Below are 27,029 nucleotides of genomic sequence, written 5' to 3'. Positions count from 1 at the left end.
GGTGGCTCAGTTGGTTAAGCAGCTGCCTTCGGCTCAGGTCATGATCCCAGCGTGCTGGGATCGAGTCCCACATCAGGCTCCTTGCTCGGCGGGGAGCCTGCTTCTCCCTCTGCCTCTGCCTGTCATTCTGTCTGCCTGTGCTCGCTCTCTCCCCCTCTCTCTCTCTGATAAATAAATAAAATCTTTAAAAAAAAAAAAAAGAATAAATAAGATAACATCTTGATAAATGTAATTAATACTCAGTAAATGAGGGTTAGGGAATGCTGTTTAAAAAATGCATAAAGTATAATATACACATTCACGTGTATGCTGTATTTGGAGGCATCTGATGATTAATCCAAATATCCTAGGTCTTCATATTTATTATGAAACATCCAGGAAACAAAACAAAAACATGTACTTAATTTAGCATCAATTTACTATAGCATAGTGCTACAAAATACTAATGGCAAAGGATTAACTTTTGTGGATCAAAATGGTGCATTAGAAAACATTTCCAGGGTGCCTGGCTGGTTCAGTTGGTAGAGCATATGACTCTTGACCTTGGGATCATGAGCTGGAGTCCCATAGTGGGCCTAGAGCTTACTTAAAAAAGAAAGAAAAAGAAAAAGATAAGCTTTACCAAAAAAAAAAAAAAAAGAACACATTTTCCAAGTTGAGAGGTTTGGGTATACACTAACAAACCTCCACTAAAGGGTATTTTTCAGGCAAAGAAGAAAATGATCCCGGATGGAATGCAGAAAGGAATGAAGAGCAACCAAGATGGCAAACAAGTGGGTAAAATGAAATGAACATATGAAACAAAAATGTTTTGTGGGGATACATGACTGTATCTGTGTATGTGTGTATATGTTTGTGTGTGTGTGTATATATATATACACATATATATAATATATACATATATTACATATAAATATATAAACCCCATAATACACTATTACATTTTAAAATATATATGTACATACAGCTATATGAGCAAAGTTTCTATTAAAAATTAGCTTTAAAAGATAATTTCTTGGGGAAAACCATAAAATACTATCAAAGGTCAAAAAGGCGACTTAAAAAATAAAAAGACAAACCATATTCATGAATACAACAGCTTCAAGCCATTTTACACCTTTCAGACTGGCCACAGTTTGAAAGACTGCTAATAAGTCCTGGTGAATACGTGGGAAAATGTAAACTTCATCTCAAACTGCTCATGAGAATGTAAGTTAGTACAACCTAGAAGGGGAAAAATCCAATTATTTAACAAAGTTGAAAAACTTCTGCATCAATCTGAAGAACCTAGCTAGGGGACAGAAACAATACCAGTTATTTTTTAATGAAAAGAGCTTATTATAAAGACTTTTTAGCTAGTCGCAGAGTTACTAACCATGTAACTGAAAAAATAGGGAACATTAAAATTATCGTGGCGATAGCAACTACAGGAAGCAGCTGGGCTAAGGTAACAAGGGAAGAAACTGGAATTGAAAAGTTGGAGAAGTAATGTCATGTGGGTGGGACTCACACCTCTAGGGAGGTGGCACTGGCCAGCGGCTGCCAGCGTCTCTGAGGGGGTGGGAGGCGTACTGTACGTAGGGGGTTCCATGGGTGATGGAAATCTACAACCTGGATTAAACTACCACCACCGGGAGGAACTGCTGCTGGCCAAGGGAAGAAGTAACACTGGGCTGACACTCAGATGAACAGGGAGCTAACAGGAAGGGGAAAAAAAAGAGCATGTCCCTTCTTCCTTCCTCACCCTCAAAGTTTATATTTAGTATCTCTTATTGGGAAGACTCAACAGGAAGAACATGGCAAGACAGAAACATGTTTTGTAGAGTCACAGCCCAAGCACCACAAAGCACAGTGTAGAAGGGGGATGTTAGAGCGAGGGCACAAGAGCTGAATCACTTAAACACTGCCTACACTCTATGACCCATCAGTTCCGTTTTTAGATTTAGACACCAAACACAGATACGATACAAATGTCTTGCACCAAGAGAATGCAGAGAGAAATGAATGGACCAGACCTATATTTATCCGTGTGGACAGACCCTGGAAAGGTAACATTTCATGAAAGGAGCAAGCTGCAGAACTTTCAACACTGTGTGATACCATTCATGTAAAGTTTTTAAAAGCAATAGGGTATTATATATTGTACAGTTCACACTATACACACAAAAATTCTCAGGGTAGATGACAAATTCTCAATGTTGAAAGGAAAACCTTAACTTTAGAAGAAAGAATAGGAGAATATTACCACCCTGAATCTGATCCATATTCCAACATAAAACCTCAGCAGAAGACTTAAAATTAAACAACCAGGTACAGTTCGTGAGGACATATCTGTAACACACATAACTGAAAAAAGATTTTTATATTCTCATATAGTAAAAAACAAAGCCAATGGACACTTAAGCCAAGAAGTAAAAGAGAAGCTCATTAAAAACAATTAAAACAATTAAAAACAAACTCTTTGCTCATTAAAAACAATGAGCAAATGATAGAGCACTGTCAGTGCACAAAAGAAAAAACTGAAATGGCCAATCAGCAGACAAGAAGCTATGCCACCATACCATAGGGAAATGGGAAATCCGAATGAAATGAAAATGACAATGAACTATCCCCCAACAGGAACTGGGATGTATTTTCACACCAGTAGGAGCCAAACTGTTACAGGTGTACTTTGGGTGCAGGGTGACCAGATGACCCAAAGGGCTTGATCAAATGGTGATGGGAGTCTTCACAAAGAAGCTTTCTCCATTGTACAAGGCAAGGGCCGGCCTACGTGGGTTCTCTGATGTTCTGTGAGGTGTGCTTTCCGGCAAAAGGCTTTCCCACATTCCCGACACTCAAAGGGTCTCTCTCCTGTGTGAATTCGCTGATGTTCGATGAGGCGCACTTTCACGTAGAAGGCATTTCCGCATTCGCTACATTCGTAGGGTTTCTCTCCGGTGTGAGTTCTCTGGTGTTGACAAAGGGATTTCTTCATACTGAAGATTTTTCCGCATTCGCTACATTCATAGGGCTTCTCTCCTGAATGCATCCTCTGGTGTTCAATGAGGCGTGCTTTTACGTAGAAGGCGTTACCACATTTCTTACACTCATAAGGTTTCTCTCCTGTGTGAATTCGCTGATGTATCCCAAGAGATGAGTGTACCCTGAAAGATTTCCCACAGTCATTGCACTGATAGGGTTTTTCACCTGTGTGAGTCCTCTGATGATTATTGAGAGTCATTTTCATTCTGAAGAATTTCCCGCATTCACCACATTTATAGGGTTTCTCACCTGTGTGAATTCTTTGATGTTGGTTTAGGGATTTCTTTGCACGGAAGTTCTTCCCACAGTCCCCACATTCGTATGGTTTCTCCCCTGTGTGAGTTCTCTGGTGCTGGGTAAGGGATATCTTAACTCGAAATGTCTTTCCACATTCACTACACCCGTAGGGCTTCTCTCCTGTGTGAGTTCTCTGGTGAATCATGAGGGTTGCCTTCTCAGAAAAGGTTTTCCCACATTCGGGACATTCATAAGGTCTCTCTCCTGTGTGCGTTCTCTGATGGAGAAGGAGTTGTGACTTCCTGCCGAAAGATTTCCTACATTCGTTACACTCAAAGGGCTTCTCCCCTGTGTGAGTTTTCTGATGAGCGATGAGGTATGACCTTGCACTGAAGGTCTTTGCACAATCTGCGCATTCATAAGGTCTCTCCCCGGTGTGTATTCTCAGATGTTCAATAAGGTTTGATTTCCGGCAGTAAGCTTTCCCACATTCGTGACATCCAAAGTTTTTTACCCCTGTGTGTGCCTTTTTAGGACCAACAAAGCCTGTTTTCTTGTAGAAGATTTTCCCGTAACCATTATATTCAACAGCTTGGTCCAAAGTTTGAATCTTCTGATGCCGGAGGTCATTATCATGCCCGAGGGCATTACCCCCAACAGAACTGTTGTCACACAGCAGTGAGAGAGATCCTTTAAAAACAAATTAGATCACCTTTTCACTTAAAAACTCAAAACTTCCCCTGTCACAGTATCAAGTGAAAGTGCTGCATAAAGTCTATTTAAAAAGTGCTTAACAGAGCCTAAAAATCTCCACATGATTGCCCCCAGCTAACTCTCTTGATTTTGCCTCTCACCACCCGCTGTTAAGTTGCACTGGCCTCTTTGCTATTTTTAGGATATACCACTCAGACCAGACCTGACACATACTATCCTCTCTACCCAAAATATTCAAAATCTCCATGGATCTGTCTCTCTCCCATCACTGATGTTGGCGGACTCATGTTAACCTCACCAAAGAGTCTTCCCTGAGCACATTCTCGACAAGCACAGAACCATCACTAGCCAGCTTTCATATCTTGCACGGATTTTCTTTTTACCACCAAACATGATGTATTTGTCTCTGCTCCCTTTCCCTCATCAGACTGCCAGCTCCAGGAGATCAGAGCTGTTAGGTCATTCGCTGCTGGACCTCCACACCGTGAACGTGACCAGATTAGAGCGGATACTCATTTAAGATTTGGTGGAACACTAAATGAATGAATGAGTGAAGGCCCGACAATAGAAGGCATCCCAGGCAACAGAGGGAAGGAAGGCAATTTCGAATACTAAAGAGAGGCACAACAGCTAAGAATGTCAGAGATGAGGTGGGCAGGGATAGAGAAGAAAGGCAGATAACGACAGAAATCAAAATAAAAGCGCACGGAGCACGTGAGCGTGAGCATAACTGGCGTGTGTGATTTAGGGATCTGAAGTGCGCGAACCTTACGTGGCCTCCAGTCGTTTCCAAAGCACGAGGGCCTCTAAAAAGAGAGTACCAGAGAACACCTCCCAGAGTGTTTTGACCTGCATTTCTGGGCTCTCATTTCCCGTTTCCATATGTCTGGCTACTGCACACTCACCTGGGTAACCAGGGCCTGGCGATTCCTCCTCTAATATCCACAGCTCTTCCCCTCGCTCCAATTTGAAGATCATCTCTGGTTTGGCCACGCAGAGGCCTGTTAATGGGAAATGGCACAGGACATGGGCCCAGTTGTCTGAGCTTAGGGCCTCTGATGGAGGAGGAAGGTGCATCTTCGTGAGCTGCACAAGGAAGGGGGCCCATTTAAACCTTTCACTGGGGGGAAGCGACGACACACACACTTCCCGGTACCCCCAACTGATCAGTCACCTGGGACCCCTGCATCTAGAACTCGAGCATCATCAACGTCTACAAAGGCTGCACACATCCCAGTAACCAAGAAAGGACACACATGCGACCGGGAGTGATATGGGAGATAATCCTCACCCACAGATGCCAGGTTGCTGTAGTTCTCCAACATGACATCCTTATGCATGGTCCTCTGAGCGGGGTCCAGTCTGTGCCATTCCTGTCGGGTAAAATCCACAGCCACGTCCTCAAATGACACAGATCCCTGTAACAACAATCTGCAAGGATCAGAATGGGACACACAGAGAAGATGTGTGGGAACTAATTCCACGGAGCACTAATGTAATAAGAGTTAACTAGGAGTTGGGGCGCATGGGTGGCCCAGTGGGTTGAGCCTCTGCCTTCGGCTCAGGTTATGATCTTTGGGTCCTGGGGTCGGGTCCCGCATCAGGCTCCCTGCTCAGTGGGGAGCCTGCTTCTCCTTCTGCCTGTCCCCCTGCTCATGTTTTCTCTGACAGATTAATAAAATCTTTTAAAAAAAAAGAAAAGGAATAAGATGGAGTGCCTGTTCTCAAAGACCTCATGCCCCAATAAAGAAACTTGTATATAAACACATTCTTGCCAGGTGCCTGGGTGGCTCAGTAGGTTAAGCGTCTGCCTTCAGCTCAGGTCATGATCCCAGGGTCCTGGGATCAAGCCCCGCATCGGGCTGCCTGCTCAGCAGGAAGCTTGCTTCTCCCTCTCCCCCTCTCTCTGCTTGTGTTCCCTCTCTCACCATCTCTCCCTCTTGTCAAATAAATAAAATCTTTATTTTTTAGCACATGGGAGCTGTGCTAGACTCGTGTGCAGGGTGCAGCGGGCTTTCACAAGGGATGGAATGGGAGTCTACTTTGTGTATCAGATTCAGCTCGATTCAGCTTCATTTGGGGAGACAGAGCTTTGAATCCCTAAACAAGAATACAATTTCTCCCCACAAACATGGGGCAATCACATAAGAAAAGGCAGGAAAACATGAAACACACATGGTGAGTTAGGGAACCTCACATAGAACAGTGTGACGGAAAACAGCACTTCAGGCTACAATGAAATAAAGGCTGTGGAGACACTCAGGGGCCAGAGAGTGGAGGGAATTTGGGGCTCTTCTTCCCTACACATTATCAGTCTCTAAGATATTTGACTGCATACACCATCAGAATATTTTCTGACCTTGGCACAATATATTCATACTTATAAATTATATAGAAGTACTGTCAAGTGGGGGAAAAGCACAGAATATTAACTCCCAGAAAAATGGCGTGAGCAGATGGGTTGGGGCTGGTGGCACATATTGAGATTAGCAAAACAAGAGAGATACTAGGCTGGCAGAAGGGGAAATTAAAATAGATCTTGGACCTCAGCTGGAGTGTTTATGACACATACTGATAGACATCCAGCTGGCAGGTGGGTATATGATTCTGAAGCTCCGAAGAGAAGGCCAGGATAGGCCAAGGCTTGGGAGGCAATCACATTTCAGTACCAGCTGAAACCACCAGAATAATCTGGATAGCTAAGAAAAAAACAAAGAGCTTGAGAAAACAAGTACTGAGTCAGCAGGGACACCAAAATGGCAGGGAGCTTGAAGGAGGGTACTGTGGGACAGAGAGAATGGGAGAAGTCCTGTTTGGGTTTTTTTTTTTTTTTAATGCAATCCTGCCCCAAAGTCAGCCCCAGAGTCAAAGCCACAAGCTTTGTAGAAGCAGACACCTCGCACTCTGAGGAAGAGAAATCTTTTTCTTTAGCAACGAGAATAGTGCTCTGAAGAGTGTGGAAAGGAGAGCGCCTGGGTGGTTCAGTCGGTTAAGCATCTGCCTTCGGTTCCGGTCCTGATTGCAGGGTCCTGGGATCAAGCTCCACATCGGGCTCTGTGCCCAGTGGGAAGCCTGCTTCTCCCTCTCCCACTCCCCCTGCTTCTGCTCCCTCTCTTGCTGTGTCTCTCTCTGTCAAATAAATAAAATAAAATAAAATAAAATAAAATAAAAAGCGACTGCCTTCGGCCCAGGTCATGATCCGGGCGTCCCGGGATCGAGTCCCGCATCAGGCTCCCAGCTCCATGTGGAGTCTGCTTCTCCCTCTGACCTTCTTCCCTCTCATGCTCTCTCTCACTCTCTCTCTCCCTCAAATAAATAAATAAAATCTTTTTTTTTTTTTAAGAGTATGGAAAGGATCCACATTGCCTTTTCTCTAACCACCTCCCCACTTGGCCCTGAGGGTAAACACAGTTATAGAAAGTGAGAGCCAAAGTGGAGAGATTAAAGCCCTAAGTCTCCAGCGAAAAGACCATGGAGGGGACCGTGGGGGAGCGGGATCGTGGAAGGGAGGAATTGCTCTAATAAAATAGCCTAGAATACATGAAACAAAACGAAAAGAACTGGAAGGAAAAAATGGGCAACTCCACATTTACAGCTGTTGACCTTCGACACTTCTTTTACTAATAAAAGTAACTAGAAGACAGAAAATCAGCAGGGATATAGAAAAACTGAACACCAACCAACTGCCTTTGCAGAGCATTCCACTCAAAAATATAGAAATTAATTATGTTTCTTCAAATACACATGGAATATTCACCAAGCTAGAACACACCCAGCATCATAAAACAAACCTCAACACTCTCCAAGACCCGCTGGGTCCCAAGGAAAGTTGACCGGGAACAACCAACTCCGAGATATATTTTAATAAAACAATTAGAATTTAGAGACAAGGAAACTATTCCCTCAGGGCCTCCAGGCAAAAAGATGAAATAACTCCCAAGACAAGAGAATTAAACTGGCATCAATTTCGCAAGACACAAAGCAGTAGTAATGTAGCACTTTCAAGAAAGTGAAGGGGGAAAAGTACCAACAAAGGCAATCCGATGCTTTAGACTTGATGCTCTTCAAGTATCGAGGCTATCAGAAGCACAGCTGAGTGAGCCAAAACACTGGTGCCCTCCCCAAGGAATTTCATAGAGCTGCACCATCCAATTTGGTAGCCACTAGACACATGTGGTTATCGAAATTTAAGTTTTGATGAATTAAAATGGAGTAACATAGGAAATTCAGTCTCTCAGTCGCATCAGGCATATTTCCAGTGTTCAGTAACCACATGTGGCTAGTTACAGTCCTGGACAGTAGAGACCCAGAACATGCTCATCGCTGCCAGAAATGCTATTGGCCAGCCCTGTACCATCCAACCAAAACCAATGAATGGGAAAATTCTGGCAAAAGCCTAACAGTGAGCATTCCATATACTAATTGTAAAGCTAAGACTAAAACAAGGTCGAAAGACAATGTATAAACTTGAAGTTGTCCTGACAAAGTAGAAGAACAAAGAAAAATGGAAGAATAGAAAGAAAAATAGAAAAGATGAGTAAGATCATTGACTTCTATATAGGCAAAGCTGAGATACAAATTAGATGTTATCAAAGATTAATAAGGAAAAAAAGGTAGGGCCATCTGGTTGGCTCGGTTAGTGGAGCGTGTGACTCTTGATCTAGGGGTTGTAAGTCTGAGGCCCATAGTGGGTGTAGAAATTACTTAAAAATAAAATCTTAAAAGGTAAACAGGTACAGTCGTTATGGAAAACAGTATGGAGGTTGTTCAAAAAATTAAAAATAGAACTAGATGATCCGGCAGTCCCCCTTCTGGGTATGTATCTGAAGGAAGTGAAATCACTATCACAAAGAGATATCCGTGTTCCCATGATCACTGCAGCATTATTCACAATAACCAAGATATGGTCCATCGGTGGATGAAGGGATAAACACGTGGTTTATATATACAACCAGATTGATTGAGTCATGACAAAGAAGGAAATCCCACCATTTGCAACAAATTAGATGAAACTGGAGGACATGATGCTAAGTAAAATGAATCAGACAGGGGCGCCTGGGTGGCTCAGTTGTTAAGTGCCCACCTTTGGCGCAGGTCAAGATCTCAAGGTCCTGGGATCGAGCCCCGCCTTGGCTTCCTGCTCATCGGGAAGTCTGCTTCTGCCTCTTCCTCTGCCTGTTGCTCCCCCTGCTTATGCTCGCTCTCTCACCCTCTCTTGCTCTCTCTCTGACAAATAAATAAATAAAATCTTTTTTTTTTTTAAAGGAAATGAATCAGAGAACGTCAAATACTGTATGACCTCACTTGTATGTGAAATCTTTCTTAAAAAGGTCGGACTCATAGAAGCAGAGAGGAGGGCGCCTGGGTGGCTCAGTGGGTTAAGCCACTGCCTTCGGCTCAGGTCATGGTCTCAGGGTCCTGGGATCGAGTCCTGCATCGGGCTCTCTGCTCAGCAGGGAGCCTGCTTCCGTCTCTCTCTCTCTCTCTCTCTGCCTGCCTCTCTGCCTACTTGTGATCTCTCTCTATCAAATAAATAAATAAAATCTTTAAAAAAAAAAAAAAAGAAGCAGAGAGGAATGTTACCAGGGGGATGGGGGAAAAGAGGACATGTTGGTCAAACAATACAAAGTCAGTTGTGTAGATGAATAAAGTCTAGAGATCTATGGGCACCCGGCTGGCTCAGTCAGTGGAGCGTGCGACGTTTTTTTTTTAAAAGATTTTATTTATTTATTCGACAGAGATCACAAGTAGGCAGAGAGGCAGGCGGGGTGGGGGAAAGCAGGCTCCCTGTGATCCCAGGACCCTGGGATCATGACCTGAGCTTTAACCTACTGAGCCACCCAGGCGCCCTGGAGGGTGCGACTCTTGATCTCAGGTTGTGAGATCTACACCCACGCTGGGTGTAGAGATTACTTAAAAATAAAATCTTTAGAGATCTAACATATAGGCATGAAGAACATACTTAATAATACTATATTGAACAACGGAAATATACCAAGAAAGTAAATTACGGGTGTACTCATCACACACAAAAAAATGGTAACTATGGGGGCGCCTGGCTGGCTCAGTTAGAGGAGTGTGTAACTCTGGATCTCGGGGTTGGGAGTTCAAGCCCCATGGAGGGGTGTAGAGATTACGTAAATAAATGCAACTTTTTTAAAAAAATGGTAAATATGTGAGGAGATAATATATTTATTAGCTTACCTGTAGTAATCATTTCAATATGTATATCAAATTATCATGTCATATACCTTAAACATATACAACTTTTGTGAATAAATAAGCAAATGGAAAGAAAGGAGGGTTGACTGAGGGTACTATAAGAAGTATTAACACGAAGGGGTGCCTGAGTGGTTCAATCGGTTCAGTTTTGGCTCTTGATTTTGGCTCCGGTCATGATCTCAGGGTCGTGAGATCCAGCCCTGCGATGAGCTCCACAGTGAGCATGGAGCCTGCTTAAGATTCTTTCTCTCCCGTGGGGTGCCTGGGTAAGCATCCTACTCTTGGTTTTGGATCAGGTTGTGATCTCAGGGTCATGAGACTGAGACCCACCTTGGGCTCGGAGTCTTCTTGAGACTTTTTCCCCCTCCCTCTCCCCCTCTGCTCCTACCCCCACCCACACACTCTCTCTCTCTCAAATAAATAAATGGTTTTTTTTTAAGATTTTCTCTCTCCCTCTCCCTCGCCCCTCACCGCCCCGCTCACACCCTCTCCCTCTCTCTCTGAAAGAAAAAAAGAGAAGTATTAACACAAAGGGAATTACCAGCATAAAAATACAACCTTCTCAATTACCAAAAAAATTTAGAGGAAACACTCAATAAAGAAGCACAGTGAATATAACATACACACAGTTATTACATCAGAAGAGAAAATGAAAGTATTGAGACCAAACATATTTGTATTCTTTCTATCATCAAACTATAACAGAAATAACTATTAATGGGCTTACCTCACCTGTTAACGAAAAAAAGATTTTCACAATGCCTCACAAAGCAGAGCCCACCAACACCATGCATAAGAGACATGTTTAAAACATAGTCATTCCAAAAGGCTAAAATTAAAGAGAGGGACAAAGATTTACCAAACGAAAACAATATAAAAGCAGGGATAGAAATCCTGATGCCAAAGTAGAATTCCAAAAGCAATTATATGAGCCAAAGGAAGATACTCTGTAATGTTAAACGCCCCCTCCAAAATGAAGATTTGAAAACAAAGATACGTGAAAATACCTATGCACAAAGTTACACAGCAAAAGCCTCTATAAACCAAAACTGTAGGAATGCAAGAAACAGAAGCATTCTTTAATGGGAGACTTTTAATATACCACTCATAAAATGAGACAGGTTTAGTGGACAAAAGAATAAGCAATGATACAAAGGACCCAAGCAACATAATTAAGAAGGTGAAACTTTTGGACCTATACATATTGAACATTACAGATCATACAAAATATAGTCTTTCTCAAGCACACACAGGATATTCACAAAAACTGACCATATAGTAGGGCACAAAGAAGATAATCTCAGTAGGCTCCTTAAAATAGAAATATGACAAACGCCAATCACAATCAGTAAAGAAATTTAACAGTTAGAAATTGACAAGCTGATTCTAAAATTCATATTTAAAAAATTAAGGGACCTAGATAGCCAAAGCAATTTTGAAAAAGGAGAAAGAAGTTGAAGGGCTTATATTATCTCATTTTAAGACTTATAAAGCTACAGTTCTCAAGACAGTATGGTATTTTTTCAAGATACACATGACACAAAATAAAGTTTAGAAAGAGACCTGCACATAAATGGTCAGTTGATTTCTAACGAAGGTGTCAAGGATATTCAGTAGAGAAAGAATACTTTTAACAAATGGCCCCAGAAAAACTTCAGAGCTTGGATAGTCATGCCCAAAAAACTTCAGAGCTCATGAGTGCCTCGGTGGGTCAGTGGTTAAGCATCTGTCTTTGGCTCAGGTCATGATCCCAGGGTCCTGGGATCAAGTCCTGCATCGGGCTCCCTGCTCCGTGGAGAGCCTGCTTCTCCTTCTTCTACTCCCCCTGCTTGTGTTCCCTGTCTCACTGTGTCTCTTTCTGTCAAAGAAATAAATAAAATCTTAAAAAAAAAAAACTTCAGAGTTCCTGAAGGATCTTACTCAACTGTAAATACTTATTATCTCCAGAAGGTAAGGAGATTATGAGGAATTTTCAAAGTAAGATTTTTGTATTTCTGGTCATTTAGTTAACATGGTGTCTATCATGTTTCTCCATTATAAAGTTACCAATTTTCCCCAAGTCATTAATGAGTAATCTGTGGGGATGTAACTTGAGACTAAATATTTTGTTCCTCATTAAACTTTCATCCAGTAGCTTTGGCACTCATCAGTGATGCTTGCTTGGGTCGATTATTACTTTAATGATTTCAAAATACTTATTTTTCTAACTCTCATTCTTTCCACACTATTAATTGGCATTGGACATTAAGGAAAGAACTTTCCCTGTCTCCTCTTCCTTCATTTATTATCAATATGGACTTACAGTTTAGCTTGGTCTCCAACCAGATTCAACACCTAGCTGCACCCAAGACCGTATGCCATGTGTGGGTAAAATGGCCAGGAGGGCAGAGAAGAAACTTCTCTGGGACCCTGTCATGAAAAAATAATGAACTTGATTCCAAAATCTGCTGGCAGAGTCCTAACAGGGGCCATAGTTAGATAAGGAGGATATAGGGATACAACAGTTGATGGAATTAAGGTGGAAGATTGGATGAAAATGGGAATGTCTGAATGGACTTTACGGGAAGTAGTTACATCTCCATCTAAATGTATTTCTGAGATGGATATTGTGTCTAACGAGGGAATACTTCTCCTCTCTAGTATGGTAACACAGAAGGAATAGAAGTTCATCCTTTGGGCAGTATTAATTGTACATGATAACTGAGAATCTTCAGAATTGCCCAAGCCTACACAAGTTGTTATTCTTGGTGGACAAAAAGAGATTACTGCTTTTAATTAATGGCATGTTAGAAGCTGGAGTGCTGGTCCAACAGATTCTCCTAGAACAGCCTTGTGTGACCTGTGACAAAGGTGGATGGCACAGGAAGACTAACAGCAGATCATCAGGGCTTACATAATTTAGTAACGCTTTCTAGAATCAGTAGCTTCTGATATGGTTTCAACAGTGGAAAAACAAAGAAAAGTAAGGAGATTGGTTCTCAGTGACTGATCCTGCAAAGGCTTTTTCTTCTACCTCAATGTAGGAAAAGAGTCAGTGGTACTTTGCTTTCACATGGGGAAGATCCCAATTTCCACGTACGGTACTACCACGGTGTTCTCTGAATTCTAGAAGGGATTTAGACTTGATCCAGGTCCCAAGGACAATAATACACTACACTGATGACATCATGGTAAAGTCAGAAACTGAAATTCAAGCCAGGACTGACTGACTCGCAATAGCAACACATGGCGAACAGAGGGGAGTAGATAAATCCGACGAAAATCCAAAGGCCTCCTCAGATGGTGAAATTCATCAGAATATGCTGATAGCAAGAGCGATCCATGACATTCCACAGGTAACCAAAAATGAACTCTTGCTGGACCACGAGCATGGGCGAGAGCCAGAAACTGACTGGCACTTGAAAGGAGCCAGAAACTTCTGTCATTCTCAGAAGGTCAGGAGGCCTCAGGCCCTGCATAAGGCATGAGTGATGGGATCTACTCTTCTTCCTGAAAGGAGGATTCCACGTCACCAGGTCAACCGGCACAGGCATTTCTTTCATATGATGAAGATCAGGGATCTAACCTTACCTGCAAAGCTAGAGAGGAACCATGTGTCCCCACTGGGATGACAGGATTTTCGGCAAGCATTGTGTAGAGTCTATAAATCGAAGAGCAGGCCAAATACTAAAATGTCATCTGTTCACCGGACCCACATGTGCCCGGCAGCCCAAGGCTTTGCTGTGGGAGCAATGACTCTTGCTATGGGCTAAGGAATTCTGGGCAAAGCCTAAACCTTAGAAGGAGGGAGGCTGTCTTGGTCTTGGAGGGGGTAGTTGCTTTACCTAGACATCTCATCTTGACGTTGAATGTTCATGTTGAAGGTAAGTCATTATAGTGGGTCAGACAATAACACAGTGATTTGAATATTGGCTTCCTTTCTTGCAGGCTTCATCGGTCTGATGACCAAATTATAGGTGATGAGTTCACGAACCAGGTCATTCAGGGGAGTCAAATCAGCACCCCAAAATGTCACTTTTGTATTAATAGTTTTTTTTAAGATTTTATTTATTTATTTGACAGAGACCGCAAGTAGGCAGAGAGGCAGGCAGAGGCTTTAACCCACTGAGCCACCCAGGTGCTCCCAAAATGTTACTTTTAAAAGTACCTGTTACTGGTATATTTACTTCCTTAAACTCTTCTGGTGAAATCAGTTCTAAAGAGGACAACATTCCAGTCCTGATGTACTTCCAGTCACTGCAGAATATCATGTACATCGGATGTTACATAGGAATCCGATTTATTCCAGTTAATTTAACTTTCTTCTGTGTGCTTTGTAGACTGAGGGAGTACTTTGCTTTTAAAGCTGGTTACCTATTGACTCCTCTCAAAACATTGCATGGAATGTAACATTCTAAGCCTCCCCACAAGTGAAAATATATGGATGTGTTTCAACCAAACCCAAAAAGCTGAAAGAAGAACTATTCAGAAGTAGAAATATTTATTTCAGGATCACACTTGCAAACATGAGAATAACTCACTTATGGATCCCAGTGTAGCCCTTCTGTAACTGCAAAATTATGTTTATGTTGCTGCTATATTAGAATAATTTGTAAAGGGCACCTGGGTGGCTCAGTGGGTTGGGCCTCTGCCTTTGGCTCGGGTCATGGTCTCAGGGCCCTGGAATCGAGCCCCACGTCGGGCTCTCTGCTAGGCAGGGAGCTTGCTTCCTCCTCTCTCTCTCTCTGCCTGCCTCTCTGCCTACTGTGACCTCTCTCTGTGTCAAATAAATAAATAAAATCTTTTTTTAAAAAAAAAAAAAAGGAAAAAAAAGAATAACTTGTAAATGTCATCTTGAAATAGAAATACATATTTTGGGGTGCCTGGGTGGCTCAGTCAGTTAAGCATCTGCCTTTGGCTCAGGTCATGATCCCAGGGTCCTGGGATCGAGCCCCACATCAGGCTTCCTGCTCAGCGGGGAGCCTGCTTCTCCCTCTGCCTCTGCCTCTCTTTCTCTCCATCTCTCATGAGTAAATAAATAAAATCTTAAAAAGAAAAAGAAATACGTACTTTAAGTGTTAATGCAAAGGTAAATGAAGAAAACTCTTTAAATATATGAAGTATGTTTATTTTTCCCATAAGGATCATAAATGTTAATGAATTACCTATAATGGAAATGATTAATGACTCATGAGCCAGCTGGTTTGGTCAGACATTATACACAGACTTCGGTATACTCCAGGTGTTATTGAACTTGTGAAATTCTCTCGTCTAACCTAAATTTACATTCCACGGTCATAATGTGTAAATGTAGTCTTACTAGAGTAACTGAACACATAAACAAACAAACAAACAAACAAAAAACCCAGAAACCTACTGTTGCCTACCGCTGGTACTAAGCAAAAAACACAGCGTCTGATCAGGTTATCTGGATTTTGAAGGATATTTGTTTCATATCTGTGCATATTGTTAGCTCCTATCTATAAAATTACCCAAATAAGGTCATATTTGAATAAGATCCTGAAAAAAAGTAAGCCATCTCAACTGCAAAAAACAGTAGCTCGTTGTATGTGTGTGGGTGTGGGTGTGTGTGGTGAAAAAACATATTTAGAATTAGCCAGCTGGACCCAGTTTTGATGCTCCCATTTTTGCCGGCAACCTCCAAAGCACCATAGTCAGGAGCCCGTCGAACATATGACTTCTTCTCTCCATTGGGCCTGATCAGGATGTTGATGATCTTGGCTACGTCAATGTCATAGAGCTTCCTCCCAGCCTGTGTGATCTGCTGCTTGTTGGCCTTGACGTCCACAATGAACACAGGTGTGTTGTGGTCTTTCTGTCCTCTTCACGGCTGGCTTGGTAGTCAGGGGGAATATGATGACGGCACAGTGGTCAAGCTTGTTTCTCCTGGGGGCGCTCTTTTGAGGCTACTTAGGCTGCCTTCAGAGACGCAGAGTCTTGAGCCGTCAGAAGTTACGTGGCAGGCAGATCTTTTTTGTGTGTGACTGGATGCCTTTCAGCACTACTTTCTTGGCCTTCAAGGTCACCACTTTGGCTGCAGCTTTGGGAAGGGCAGGGGTTTCCTTACTAGCCTTCGGTGCCATCTTAGTGAAAGGGAACCATGGCTCTCTTGATGCCTTTGGCCATCAGGATCCACACTCATATGATTCTGAAACCATCCACAACTTGGGCTAATGAAGGCAGGAGCCCAGGAGGCTCACGAGCAAAATTACTGCGGTGATGGGGATGGAGGTTATGTACGGACCCAGCAACATGGGCTTCCACTCACTAAGGCTGATCTGGCTCCAACCACAGTCACGTGCCCAAGGTGCTAGTCGCAGAGACCAACACTGAGTCTCTGATATGGCACCATTCTCTGGGGTTATCACCCACCAACCTGGTGGCGGCATGACGACACCGGACCGCTCCCGTCATGGAAAGGGGAGCACGTTGTTACAGGAATAGACAGTCACTATGAATATGGAGTTGCTTTTCCTGCACACCACGCTTCTGCCAGAACTACCATCTGTAGACTTACGTGCTGCCCTACCCACTATTGTGGTATGCAACACCGCGTTGTTTCTGACGACGGAATTTACTTCACGGCAGACGATGTTCAGCAACGGGTCTGTGCTCGTGGAATCCACTTGTCTTACAGGGTTCCCCACTGTCCTAAAGCAGCCGGCTTGACAGAATGGCAGAACGGCCTTCTGAAGACGCAGCGGCAATGCCAACTAGGGGGTAATGCCTTGCAGAGCTGGGGCGATGTCCTCCGAGGGGCTGCACGGGCTCTGAATCAGCATCTAATACATGGCACTGGCTCTCCCATAGACAGGAGTCGCGGCTCCAGAACTCAAGGGGTGGAAACGGGAAGTGGCACCAGCCACTATTACCCATAAGGACCAACTAGCAAAAATGTCCCTTCTCGTCCACCATGTGACCTTATGTTCTGCTAGTACAGAGATCTCTGTTACAAAGGGATGAATGCTTCCACCAGGGGACATAGTAGTGATTCCATTTCCCTGGAACCTGGGACTGCCACCCAGCCACTTTGGGCACCTCATGCGTCTGAATCAGGCTGATTGAGTCTGACTACCAAACAGAAATTAGGGTGAAGTAAGGAGGTATACGCCTGAAACACAGAAGGCCCCTTGGGCACCTGCGTGGTGGCTCAGTAGGTTAAGTGTCTGACTCCTGATTTCAGCTCAGGTCTTGATCTCAGAGTTGTGAGTTCAAGCCCCGTGTTGGGCTCATGCTAGGCTCCAAGCAAAAAAAAAAAAGGCCCCTTAAAGCATTCTATCGTGCTCTGTGATTAAAGTTAATGGAAACCTATACAACCCAATTCAGGCAAGACTATTAATAGCCAGACCCTGGAGGAATGAAGGTTTGGGTCACCGCACTAAGCAAAGAACCATGACCCACAGAGATGCTCGCAGAGGGCAGAAGGAATATGGAATGGGTAGTAGATGTATTTATAAATACCAGTTATGACTACATAATGAGTTCCAGAAATGAGGACTAAAATTTTTATGAGTATTTCTTCCTTGTTTTGTTATGAACATCTGTAGAAGACAATTATTTTTGCTTTGTGCCCTCCCTTAGCCTCTTATCATCCAACATAAAGTCTATGCATAATGATTAGCTTTACATCACAGTATTTAACTTATGGTATATCAAGGAGAAAAGTAAACACCACTCAATGACTTTGCATCCTCTTCTGAGGAAATAATTGGCCTGTTTTCAGCTGTACACGTGTACACGTTGGACAGAAGGATGACCCTATTATTCTCTTTATTTGGGGACTGAGCGTGATGTCAGGTGATGCATGTGGAAGCCAAGCTGACAAGGGGTGGACTGTGATGGTCAGTTTCACGAGTCAAGTTGGCTAGCCATCGCCCCCAGCTACTCAGTCAAACACTGATCCAGGTGTTGATGTGAAGTTATTTTGTGGTTGCGTTTGAACATCTCCCATTAGTTGACTTTAGGAAAAAAGATTATCCTCGATAATCTTGAGTGGGTTTTATCCAATCAGCGGAAAGGCCTTAAGAGCAAAACTGAAGTTTCCCCGAGGAAGAAGGTCTACCTGTGGATGGCAATGTCAGCACCTCCAGCCAGTTTCCTGCTCTGTGGACTTGGGACTTGCCTAGCCAACTCACACAATCACATAATTCAATTCTTTGCAATAAATCTCTTAAAGTACCTACAAATATATACCCACTACTGGCTCTATTTCTCCAATAGAACTCTGACTGATACAGAGTACCCCGTTGGGCCTTTAATCCCTATAAGACATGGAGGAGGAGAAGGCAGACACAAAGGAGAGGGTCATGTAAAGACAGAAGCAGAGATTATAGTGATACAGCCACAAACCAGTGAATGCCTGTACCCATGAGAAGGTGGAAGAGGTAAGGAAGGGCTCTCCCTTTAGGTAATAAAGCTAGAAGAATTTTGAGGCAAGTGACAGGAAAAACCCAGACTTCCCTGTAGAGAATGTTGGAAGAAATATGGACATTACAGGGCACCTGGGTGGCTCAGTCACTTAAGCGTCTACTTTTGGCTCAGGTCATGATCCCAGCGTCCTGGAATTGAGCCTCACATTGGGCTCCCTGCTCAGCGGTGGGGGGCCTGCTTCTCTCTCTCCCTCTGCCTGTCTCTCCCCGTGCCTGTCTCTCCCCATGCCTGTGCTCTTCTGCTCTCTGTCAAATAAATAAATAAAATCTCTTAAAAAAAAAACAACCAACAAGAAATATGGACGTTAAGGGCACTGCTGGAGAGGGCTCAGAAGAAGGTAGAAAGGATGGTAGAATAAGTTTCTATCATTTTAGACAATACATATATCATTAACACAATGTTAACAGCCATATGAACATTAAAGGTGCTTCTGGTGAACCTTCAGGTGAAAATGAGGAACATCTTACTGGAAACTGAAAGAAAGACTTTCCTTGTCATATAGTGGCAGAAAATTTGGTAGAATTGAGGTGTACCTTGGTTAAGCATCTTCGGCTCAGGTCATGATCCCAGGGTCCTGGGATCGAGCCCCACGTCAGGTTCCCTCTCCCCCTAACCCTCTCCCCAGCTGTTCTCTCTCTTTCATAAATAAATAAAATACTTAAAAATTAAATTAAACTAAATTCAATTTTAAAAACTTGGTAGAATTGTGTTCTATAGTTCCATGGGAATGAAACCTTATAAGGAATGAACTTGGATATTTAGCTGAGAGATATTCAAGCGAAGTACTGAAGGTATAGCCTGGTTTTGTAAAAGGTAAAGGTAAAACAAAAGGAGTATCTTGAGTAAGGAACAATTACGCAGAAAAAACCCAACACTTGATGATTTGGTATATTCTCAGCCTACACATATTGTCATGAATGCTAAAATTAGAAAACTCATTGTTGAGAACTAGTGCTAGGAAAGCCAAGGGTGTGGCTAATCTTTCCCTGAAAAAATTAGGTATGTGGCTCATCGATCCACTGAACCATCTCCACAAAATCCAGGAATGGCGATGGGATTATCCAGTACAGATCTTTGGGGTCCCTCTTGTCTAAAGGGAACATCCACAAGAGAGTCACAAGGCTTTTGAGAACGCTATAGGCATAGAAACTTTGCCAGCTTGAACTGAAAGGGACAGATGGGGGACAAAATGAGAACATGCTGAGAGCTTCTAGGTTGGTGAACATGTGGAAGTGGGGAGACTGATATGTCTCGAGAGGGTGGGGTTAGCTCTGAGCCCTTTCCCCGCACCTCGCCTTGTGCATCTCTTCATCTGGCTGTTGGTCTGTTTACTTTATCAGACCCTTTAACAAAAAAGAAACATTTTTAAAACGACACAAGGCTTCCAGACTTCCAAAATTTTATAGGTAGGAAACCAGCTGACGGAACTACCCAGCTGTAAGTGTGTGCTACTCCGCCAGAAAAAAAAAAAAAAAAAAAAAAAAAAAAGGAAGAATGACTTCAAAGGTAGAGCCGCAGGTGCATCCAGGGGAAGCGTGGGTCCAGAGGTAGAGGCCAATGGACACGCTGCAGGCATCGCAGAGGCTAGAAGCATTGCCATAGGTCCAGAAGCTCAAGAGAAAGAAACACTATTGCAATATCTCAATTCTGTCTTTCTGATGCTTCTTCCTTTATAAGTCCGTTTCCTCTGGACTCTAATGGGGAAAGAGCACGATGGCAATTTGCTGAACAGGCAGGAAGACCAACTACATCTACGGTATGCTCTTCCAATGGGGACACTTGGGACCCCGCTGGGCACGGTACTCTATCCATGACTTGTCATCCGGCAATTGGCATTGTACTCATTACCTGTGTAGATGTGTCTGACAATATCAGCAAAACAAGTCGGCATCGCACAGCAACTCACAAGGAAACTTAGAAAGAACCAGCCTGGATGGTGTCAGAAAAGGCATGGGAAAGACTTAAAAGGGGGACGGTAATAGATTAAGGACCGAAGATGATGGTGAAGATGGAAACACTTGGAATGCAAATTCTACTCAACAGATGTAGTGAGACTGGTACAATATGTACAACCAATCACTGTTTCTCTTTAAGTCAACTAAAATTCTACTGGGGGAATGAAGGAGGGCATTGGTTGTGATGAGCACTGGATATTAGACTTAAGTGTTCAATTACTACATTGTACACCTGACACAAATATTTTGTGTATGTTAACTGACTGGACATTAAAGAAAAACTTAAAAAGTTCTACTGGGGAGAACCTGGGTGGCTCAGCCCTTAAGCATCTGCCTTCAGCTTAGGTCATGATCCCAGGGTCCTGGGATCGAGCCCCACACTGGGCTCCCTGCTCAGTGGAGAGCCTGCTTCTCCCTCTCCCACTCCCCCTTCCTATGTTCCGTCTCTTGCTGTGTCTCTCTCTGTCAAATAAATAGATAAAATCTTTAAAAAAAATTCTAGGGGTTTGGGGGATGGATGAGCCTGGTGGTGGGTATTAAGGAGGGTATGATTGCATGGAGGACTGGGTATTGTATGTAAACAATGAATCTTGGAACACTGCATTAAAAACTAATGATGAATTTTATGGTGACTCACATAACACAACAGAAGAAAATACTTAAAAATATGCACATACAAAAAATTCTATCGGGGCAGTAGGACTGCTTTATGTTTTCCAACTAATCTATATTTTAAAGTGTTTCTTTAATCCTGTTTAGTGCATGTGAGTTAAAACACATAGACCAATAGAATAGGATACAGAGTCCAGAAATAAACCCACACATATATGTCAATTACTATACAACAAAGGAGGAAGAATTTACAATGAGAAAAAGGCAGTCTTTTCAATGAATGGTGTTGGGAAAACTGGACCGCTATATGCAAAAGAATGAAAGTGGACCATTTTTTACACCATACAAAAAAAATAAACTCAAAACTCCTAAAATGAACCATAGGCAATAATTTCTTGGACATCGCCCTTCGCAACATATTTATTGATATGTCTCCTCAGGAAGGGAAACAAAACAAAACCACTGGGACTACACCAAAATAAAAAGCTTCTACACACACACACACACACACACACACACAGAGGCTTCTGCACAGTAAAGGAAACCAACAACAAAATGAAAAGGCAACCTATTGAATAGGAGAAGATATCCACAAATGATGTATCTGATAAGGGGTTAATACGCAAAATACATAAGAACTTATACAACTCAACCCTAAAAAAATCTGATTAAATAACGGGCAGAGAGGGCGCCTGGGTGGCTCAGTGGGTTAAGCCTCTGCCTTCGGCTCAGGTCATGATCTCAGTGTTCTGGGATCGAGCCCCGCATCGGGCTCTCTGCTTGGCAGGGAGCCTGCTTCCTCCTCTCTCTCTGCCTGCCTCTCTGCCTACTTGTGATCTCTCTCTCTGTTAAATAAATAAATAAAATCTTAAAAAAAAAAAAAAAAAAAAACGGGCAGAGATGGGGCACCTGGGTGGCTCAATTGTTAAGGGTCTGCATTTGGCTCAGGTCATGTTCCCAGGTCCTGGGATTGAGTCCCACATGGAGCTCCCTGCTCTAAGAGAAGACTACTTTCCCCTCTCCCCACCTCCCTACTTGTGCGCGCTCTCTCTCTCTCTCTTTCTCTCGCTATCTCTCTTTCAAATAAATAAAAATCTTTAAATAATAAATATAAAAAAATTTTAAATGGGCAGAGAACCAAAACAGACATTTTTCCAAAGAAGACAAATAGCCAACAGACACATGAGAAGATACTCAGCATCACTCAGCATCAGGGAAATGCAAATCAAAACCACAGTGAGATACCAACTCACACCAGTCAGAACGGCTAGAATCAAAAAGAAAAGAAGGAAGTGTTGGCAAAGATACAGAAAAGAGGAAACCCTAGTGCACCATTAACGGCCATGTACATTGGTACAAGCACATACTGTGGAAAACAGCATAGAGATACTTTTAAAAATTAGAAATAAAAATACCATATGACCTACCAATTCCACTACTAGGTATTTACCCAAAGAAAATGAAAACACTAATTTGAAAAGATATAAGCACCCTTACGTTTACTGCAGCATTTTATTCACTAGCCACGATATAGCAGCAGCCCAAGTGTCCATTATGAGATGAATGGATAAAGAAGATACATATACACAATGGAATACTGTTGAGCCATAAGAAAGAATAAGATCTTTCCGTCTATGACAACACAGATGGACCTAGAAGGTATTATGCTAAGTGAAGTAAGACAGGGAAAGACAAGTACCCTATTTTTTCACTTACACCCGGAATCTAAAAAAAAAAACAGACTCATAAACACAGGGAACAAACTGGTGGTTGCCAGAGTGTAAGGTGGTTGGGGAATGAGCAAAATAGATAAAGGGGATTAAGAGGTAGAAACTTCCAGGGGCACCTGGGTGGCTCAGTGGGTTAAGCCTCTGCCTTCAGCTCAGGTCATGATCTCAGGATCCTGGGATGGAGTCCTGCATCAGGCTCTCTGCTCGGCAGGGAGCCTGCTTCCTCCTCTCTCTCTCTCTGCCTTTCTCTCTGCCCACTTGTGATCTCTCTCTGTCAAATAAATAAATTAAATCTTTTAAAAAAAGAGGAAGAAACTTCCAATTATAAAATAAATAAGCGGGACGCCTGGGTGGCTCAGTTGGTTAAGCAGCTGCCTTCGGCTCAGGTCATGATCCCAGCGTCCTGGGATCGAGTCCCATATCGGGCTCCTTGCTCCGCAGGGAGCCTGCTTCTCCCTCTGACTCTGCCTTCCACTCTGTCTGCCTGTGCTCGCTCTCACTCTCTCTCTCTCACAAATAAATAAACAAAATCTTTAAAAAAAAATAAATAAAAATAAAAATAAAATAAATAAGTCACAGAGATGGAAAGTACAGCATGGGGGGTGTGTCTGGGTAGCTCAGTCATTAGATGTCTGCCTTCCGCTCAGGTCATGATCCTGGGGTCCTGGGATCTGTAAGGACCTATTTTAGAAACTGTCCCTGCTCCTCTTCTCCCAGGGGATTTACAGGTAACAAAGCCCAGATACAAAGGTGGGTCAGGCCAGGTGGAGACATCGATCAGTGGCGGGGGGTGGTGGGGGGGGGATGATGCATACTGTCTCCCTGGTTACCAAGGAGTATGGGCCCCGCCCTTTGGGAGCCCTTTTGGCGCCAATCCCAATCAAGGTGTAATAGGCTGGTTCAAATGTCTACTAGGGTAAATTGTAACTCAATTGGTCACCTAGCATCCCTGTGGAGTTTCCTGTGTGTGTTATCTCATTGGCCACCTGTGCGTGGCCAGGCCCGACCGCATGGTAAAAGCTAGCCTGTGAAACAGAAGGGTCGCCCTCTCTTGTAAGAGGTGCGGCCCCTAACGTTCGGTTAGATTCTTGGTGCTTGGCGCGAAATAAAGCTTCGCTTGACCTTCGCTTTGTATCAGTCTCGCTCCTTTAATCACGGACCCATTATTGGGGCATAACAGGATCGAGTCCCACATTGGGTTCCAGGCTCTGCGGAAAGCCTGCTTCTCCCTCTCCCACTCCCCCTGCTTGTGTTCCCTCTCTTGCTGTCTCTCTCTGTCAAGTAAATAAATATTTTTTTAAAATAATATAATAGATAATAACATTGAAAGTAATATAACATTGTATGCTAATTATGCTTTATTATAAAAGAATCTATAACCTAGAAATAATATAACATTGTATGCTAATTATATAGTAATTATATACATTAACTACATATAACTTGTATATGTACAATATAACATTATAGGTAATGTTATAATCTGAAAAAAGATTTTATTATATATTTATTTGAGAAAGAGAGAGTGAATGAGAGAGAGAGCAAGCACAAGCCGGGGGAGAGATAGAGGGAAAGGGAGCCTGACGCGGGGCTCATTTCTTTGTAAACCAGAGTTAATTCCATTTTGAGTTCCCAATCCCCATCAGGCTGGAGAGAAACTCAGCGTTAGTTATTTGGGGATCCCTCACTTAGACTTGTGGATGACTTACTGTATTTTATTTTATTTTTAAAGATTTTATCTATTTATTTGACAGAGAGAGAGAGAGCAGCCGAGGGAGAGGCAGACTCCCATGCTGAGCAGGGAGCCTGACCTGGGCCAATCCCCACGACCTGAGCTGAAGGCAAGCCACTTAACGACTGAGCCACCCAGGCACTACCCCTTCCATCAGCTTTCTTTGTTTTTTAATCTTTATTTTATTTATTTGAGAGAAAGAGTGTGTGTGAGAGAGAGAGCACAAGCAGGGGGAGTGGGAGAAGAAGAAGCAGGCTCCCCGCTGAGCAGAGAGCCCGATGCAGGGCTCGATCCCAGCACCCTGAGATCATGACCTAGACTGAAGGCAGCCACACAACAGACTGAGCCACCCAGGAGCCCCTTACTCTTTTTCGTTTAACCAACAACTGAGCCACTCAAGCGCCCACCCCATCAGCTTTCATATGTAGTATTTCATATACCCAGTATCAGTATGCCGTTAGATGGCATGTTCTGCTTAAGCGTATTTTCTTCTAAAACCCTTAAGCCAGGGCGCCTGGGTGGTGCAGTCATTAGGTGTCTGCCTTCGGCTCAGGTCGTGATCCTGGGATCCTGGGATCCTTGGATGGAGTCCCACATCAGGAAGCCTGCTTCTCCCTCTCCCACTCCCCCTGCTTGTATTCCCTCTCTCACCATCTCTCCTTCTCTATCAAATAAATAAATAAAATCTTAAAAAAAAATTCCTGACCCTCAAGTATCAGGAAATCTTTACTATAGAAGAGTTATTGATTTCTTTATGGAGATACTGTAATTTGCGTATCGGATTGCACTTCTTACGGTTACGCCTTCCCAAGATATCAGAGATCAGTCTGGACTTCAGAGCCTCTAGCAGTACAGGACTGTCTACCAGCATGCCTACATTCTAAAACGTATGTTGATCTTTTCTTCTTTTCACTCCCTTTTTTTATCCTAATACTTCTCTACTTATACTTAGAAGCATCTTAAAAACCACAGGAAAACCAAAGCAACAAGTAAATGAACAAATAAAAACTGAGGAGGTGGTCATTTCTGACTCTTCTTTAGATGATCCGGGAAGGAAGAGTTGGGGTGGGGTCAGGAGGGCTAATGAGGAAAATGTTGCCATGTATGACCCGCAACCGTCAGTCTCCAAACAGTATGACTATGTAGAGTATGAAGAGGAAGATGTTTCACTGACATCCACCGAATTCCTTACAACCTAGTGATCCTTCTCCTGCAACACAAAAATTCCATTTCTAGAAAAATGTCTTCAACAAATAATCATGGATGTGCCTAAAGACATAAATTGAGGAATTTCACCACCAAAGTGTCAATGTTAATGAAAACCTACTGTCACTGCCATTGCTCAAAGGATGAAATGCTATGTGACCATTAAGATTATGGAGAGGGGCGCCTGGGTGGTTCAGTGGGTTAAAGCCTCTGTCTTTGGCTCAGTTCATGATCCCAGGATCTTGGGATCAAGCCCCGGCATCAGGCTCCCTGCTCAGCCGGAAGCCTGCTTCTCCCTCTCCTACTCCCTGTGCTTGTGTTTCCTCTCTCATGCTCTCTCTCTGTCAAATAAATAAATAAATAACCTTAAAAAAAAAAAAAGAAACTAGACCTAAACTGTTCCAACCACAAAAAACAAATGATAATTATGTGATATGATAGAGATGTTAACAAACACTACAGTGGTAATCACATTTCAATATATAAATGTATCAAACCAACACATTGTACACCTTAAACTTCCACAATGTTATATTATCAATTATATCTTGCTTTTCAAAAGGACCAAAGTAAACCCAGAGCAAGCAGAAGGAAGGAAAACAGAAAAGAGCAGAAATCAGTGAGGGCTCGGTTGGCTAACCACTTGCCTTTGGCTCAGGTCATGATCCCGGGGTCCTGGGATCAAGCCCCACATCGGGCTCTCAGTGGGGAAGCCTGTTTCTCCCTCTCCCACTCCCCCTGCTTGCGTTCCTGCTCTCGATGTCTCTCTTGCTGTCAAATAAATAAATAAAATCTTAAAATAAAAGAAAAAGGAAATGGGGGCACCTGGGTGGCTCACTGGGTTAAAGCCTCTGCCTTCAGCTCAGGTCATGACCCTAGGGTCCTGGGATCGAGCCCCACATTGGGCTCTCTGCTCTGCAGGGAGCCTACTTTCTCCTCTCTCTCTCTCTCTCTCTGCCAGCCTCTCTGCCTACTTATGATCTCTGTCTGTCAAATAAAAAAAAAAGAAATGGAAATGAAAGGTATACAGAATAAAGAAGAAAAAATAAAAATGTCCCTATTTCTAGATGACATGATTGTCTAGGGGTAAAATCACACACACAAACAAAAATCTCCAAAAAAAGAAAAACCTCCTAGAACTGAATTCAGCAGTCATGGGAAACAAGA

General features: G+C 43.0%; 1 protein-coding gene across 3 annotated transcripts in view; it reads right to left on the bottom strand.

Annotated features, from left to right (window-relative positions):
- Positions 1-202: 202 nt before the first annotated feature.
- ZNF157 (zinc finger protein 157) overlaps positions 203-27,029 on the bottom strand; it is a 34,620-nt gene continuing 7,793 nt past the window's right edge. For 2 of the 3 annotated variants that reach the window (XM_059158067.1, XM_059158066.1), the window contains exons 3-5: positions 5,267-5,393; positions 4,881-4,976; positions 203-3,951 (exon numbers count right to left, since the gene is read on the bottom strand). In XM_059158067.1, the coding sequence (XP_059014050.1) occupies positions 2,729-3,951; positions 4,881-4,976; positions 5,267-5,393 (1,446 nt within the window). In that variant the 3' untranslated portion in view covers positions 203-2,728. Of the gene's footprint in view, positions 3,952-4,880; positions 5,062-5,266; positions 5,394-27,029 lie in introns of all 3 variants that reach the window. The other variant, XM_059158068.1, reaches the window with a different exon arrangement.

Source organism: Mustela lutreola, chromosome X (genome assembly GCF_030435805.1).
Source record: "Mustela lutreola isolate mMusLut2 chromosome X, mMusLut2.pri, whole genome shotgun sequence".
Taxonomy (NCBI): domain Eukaryota; kingdom Metazoa; phylum Chordata; class Mammalia; order Carnivora; family Mustelidae; genus Mustela; species Mustela lutreola.
This window is presented reverse-complemented; position numbering and strand designations above follow the sequence as displayed.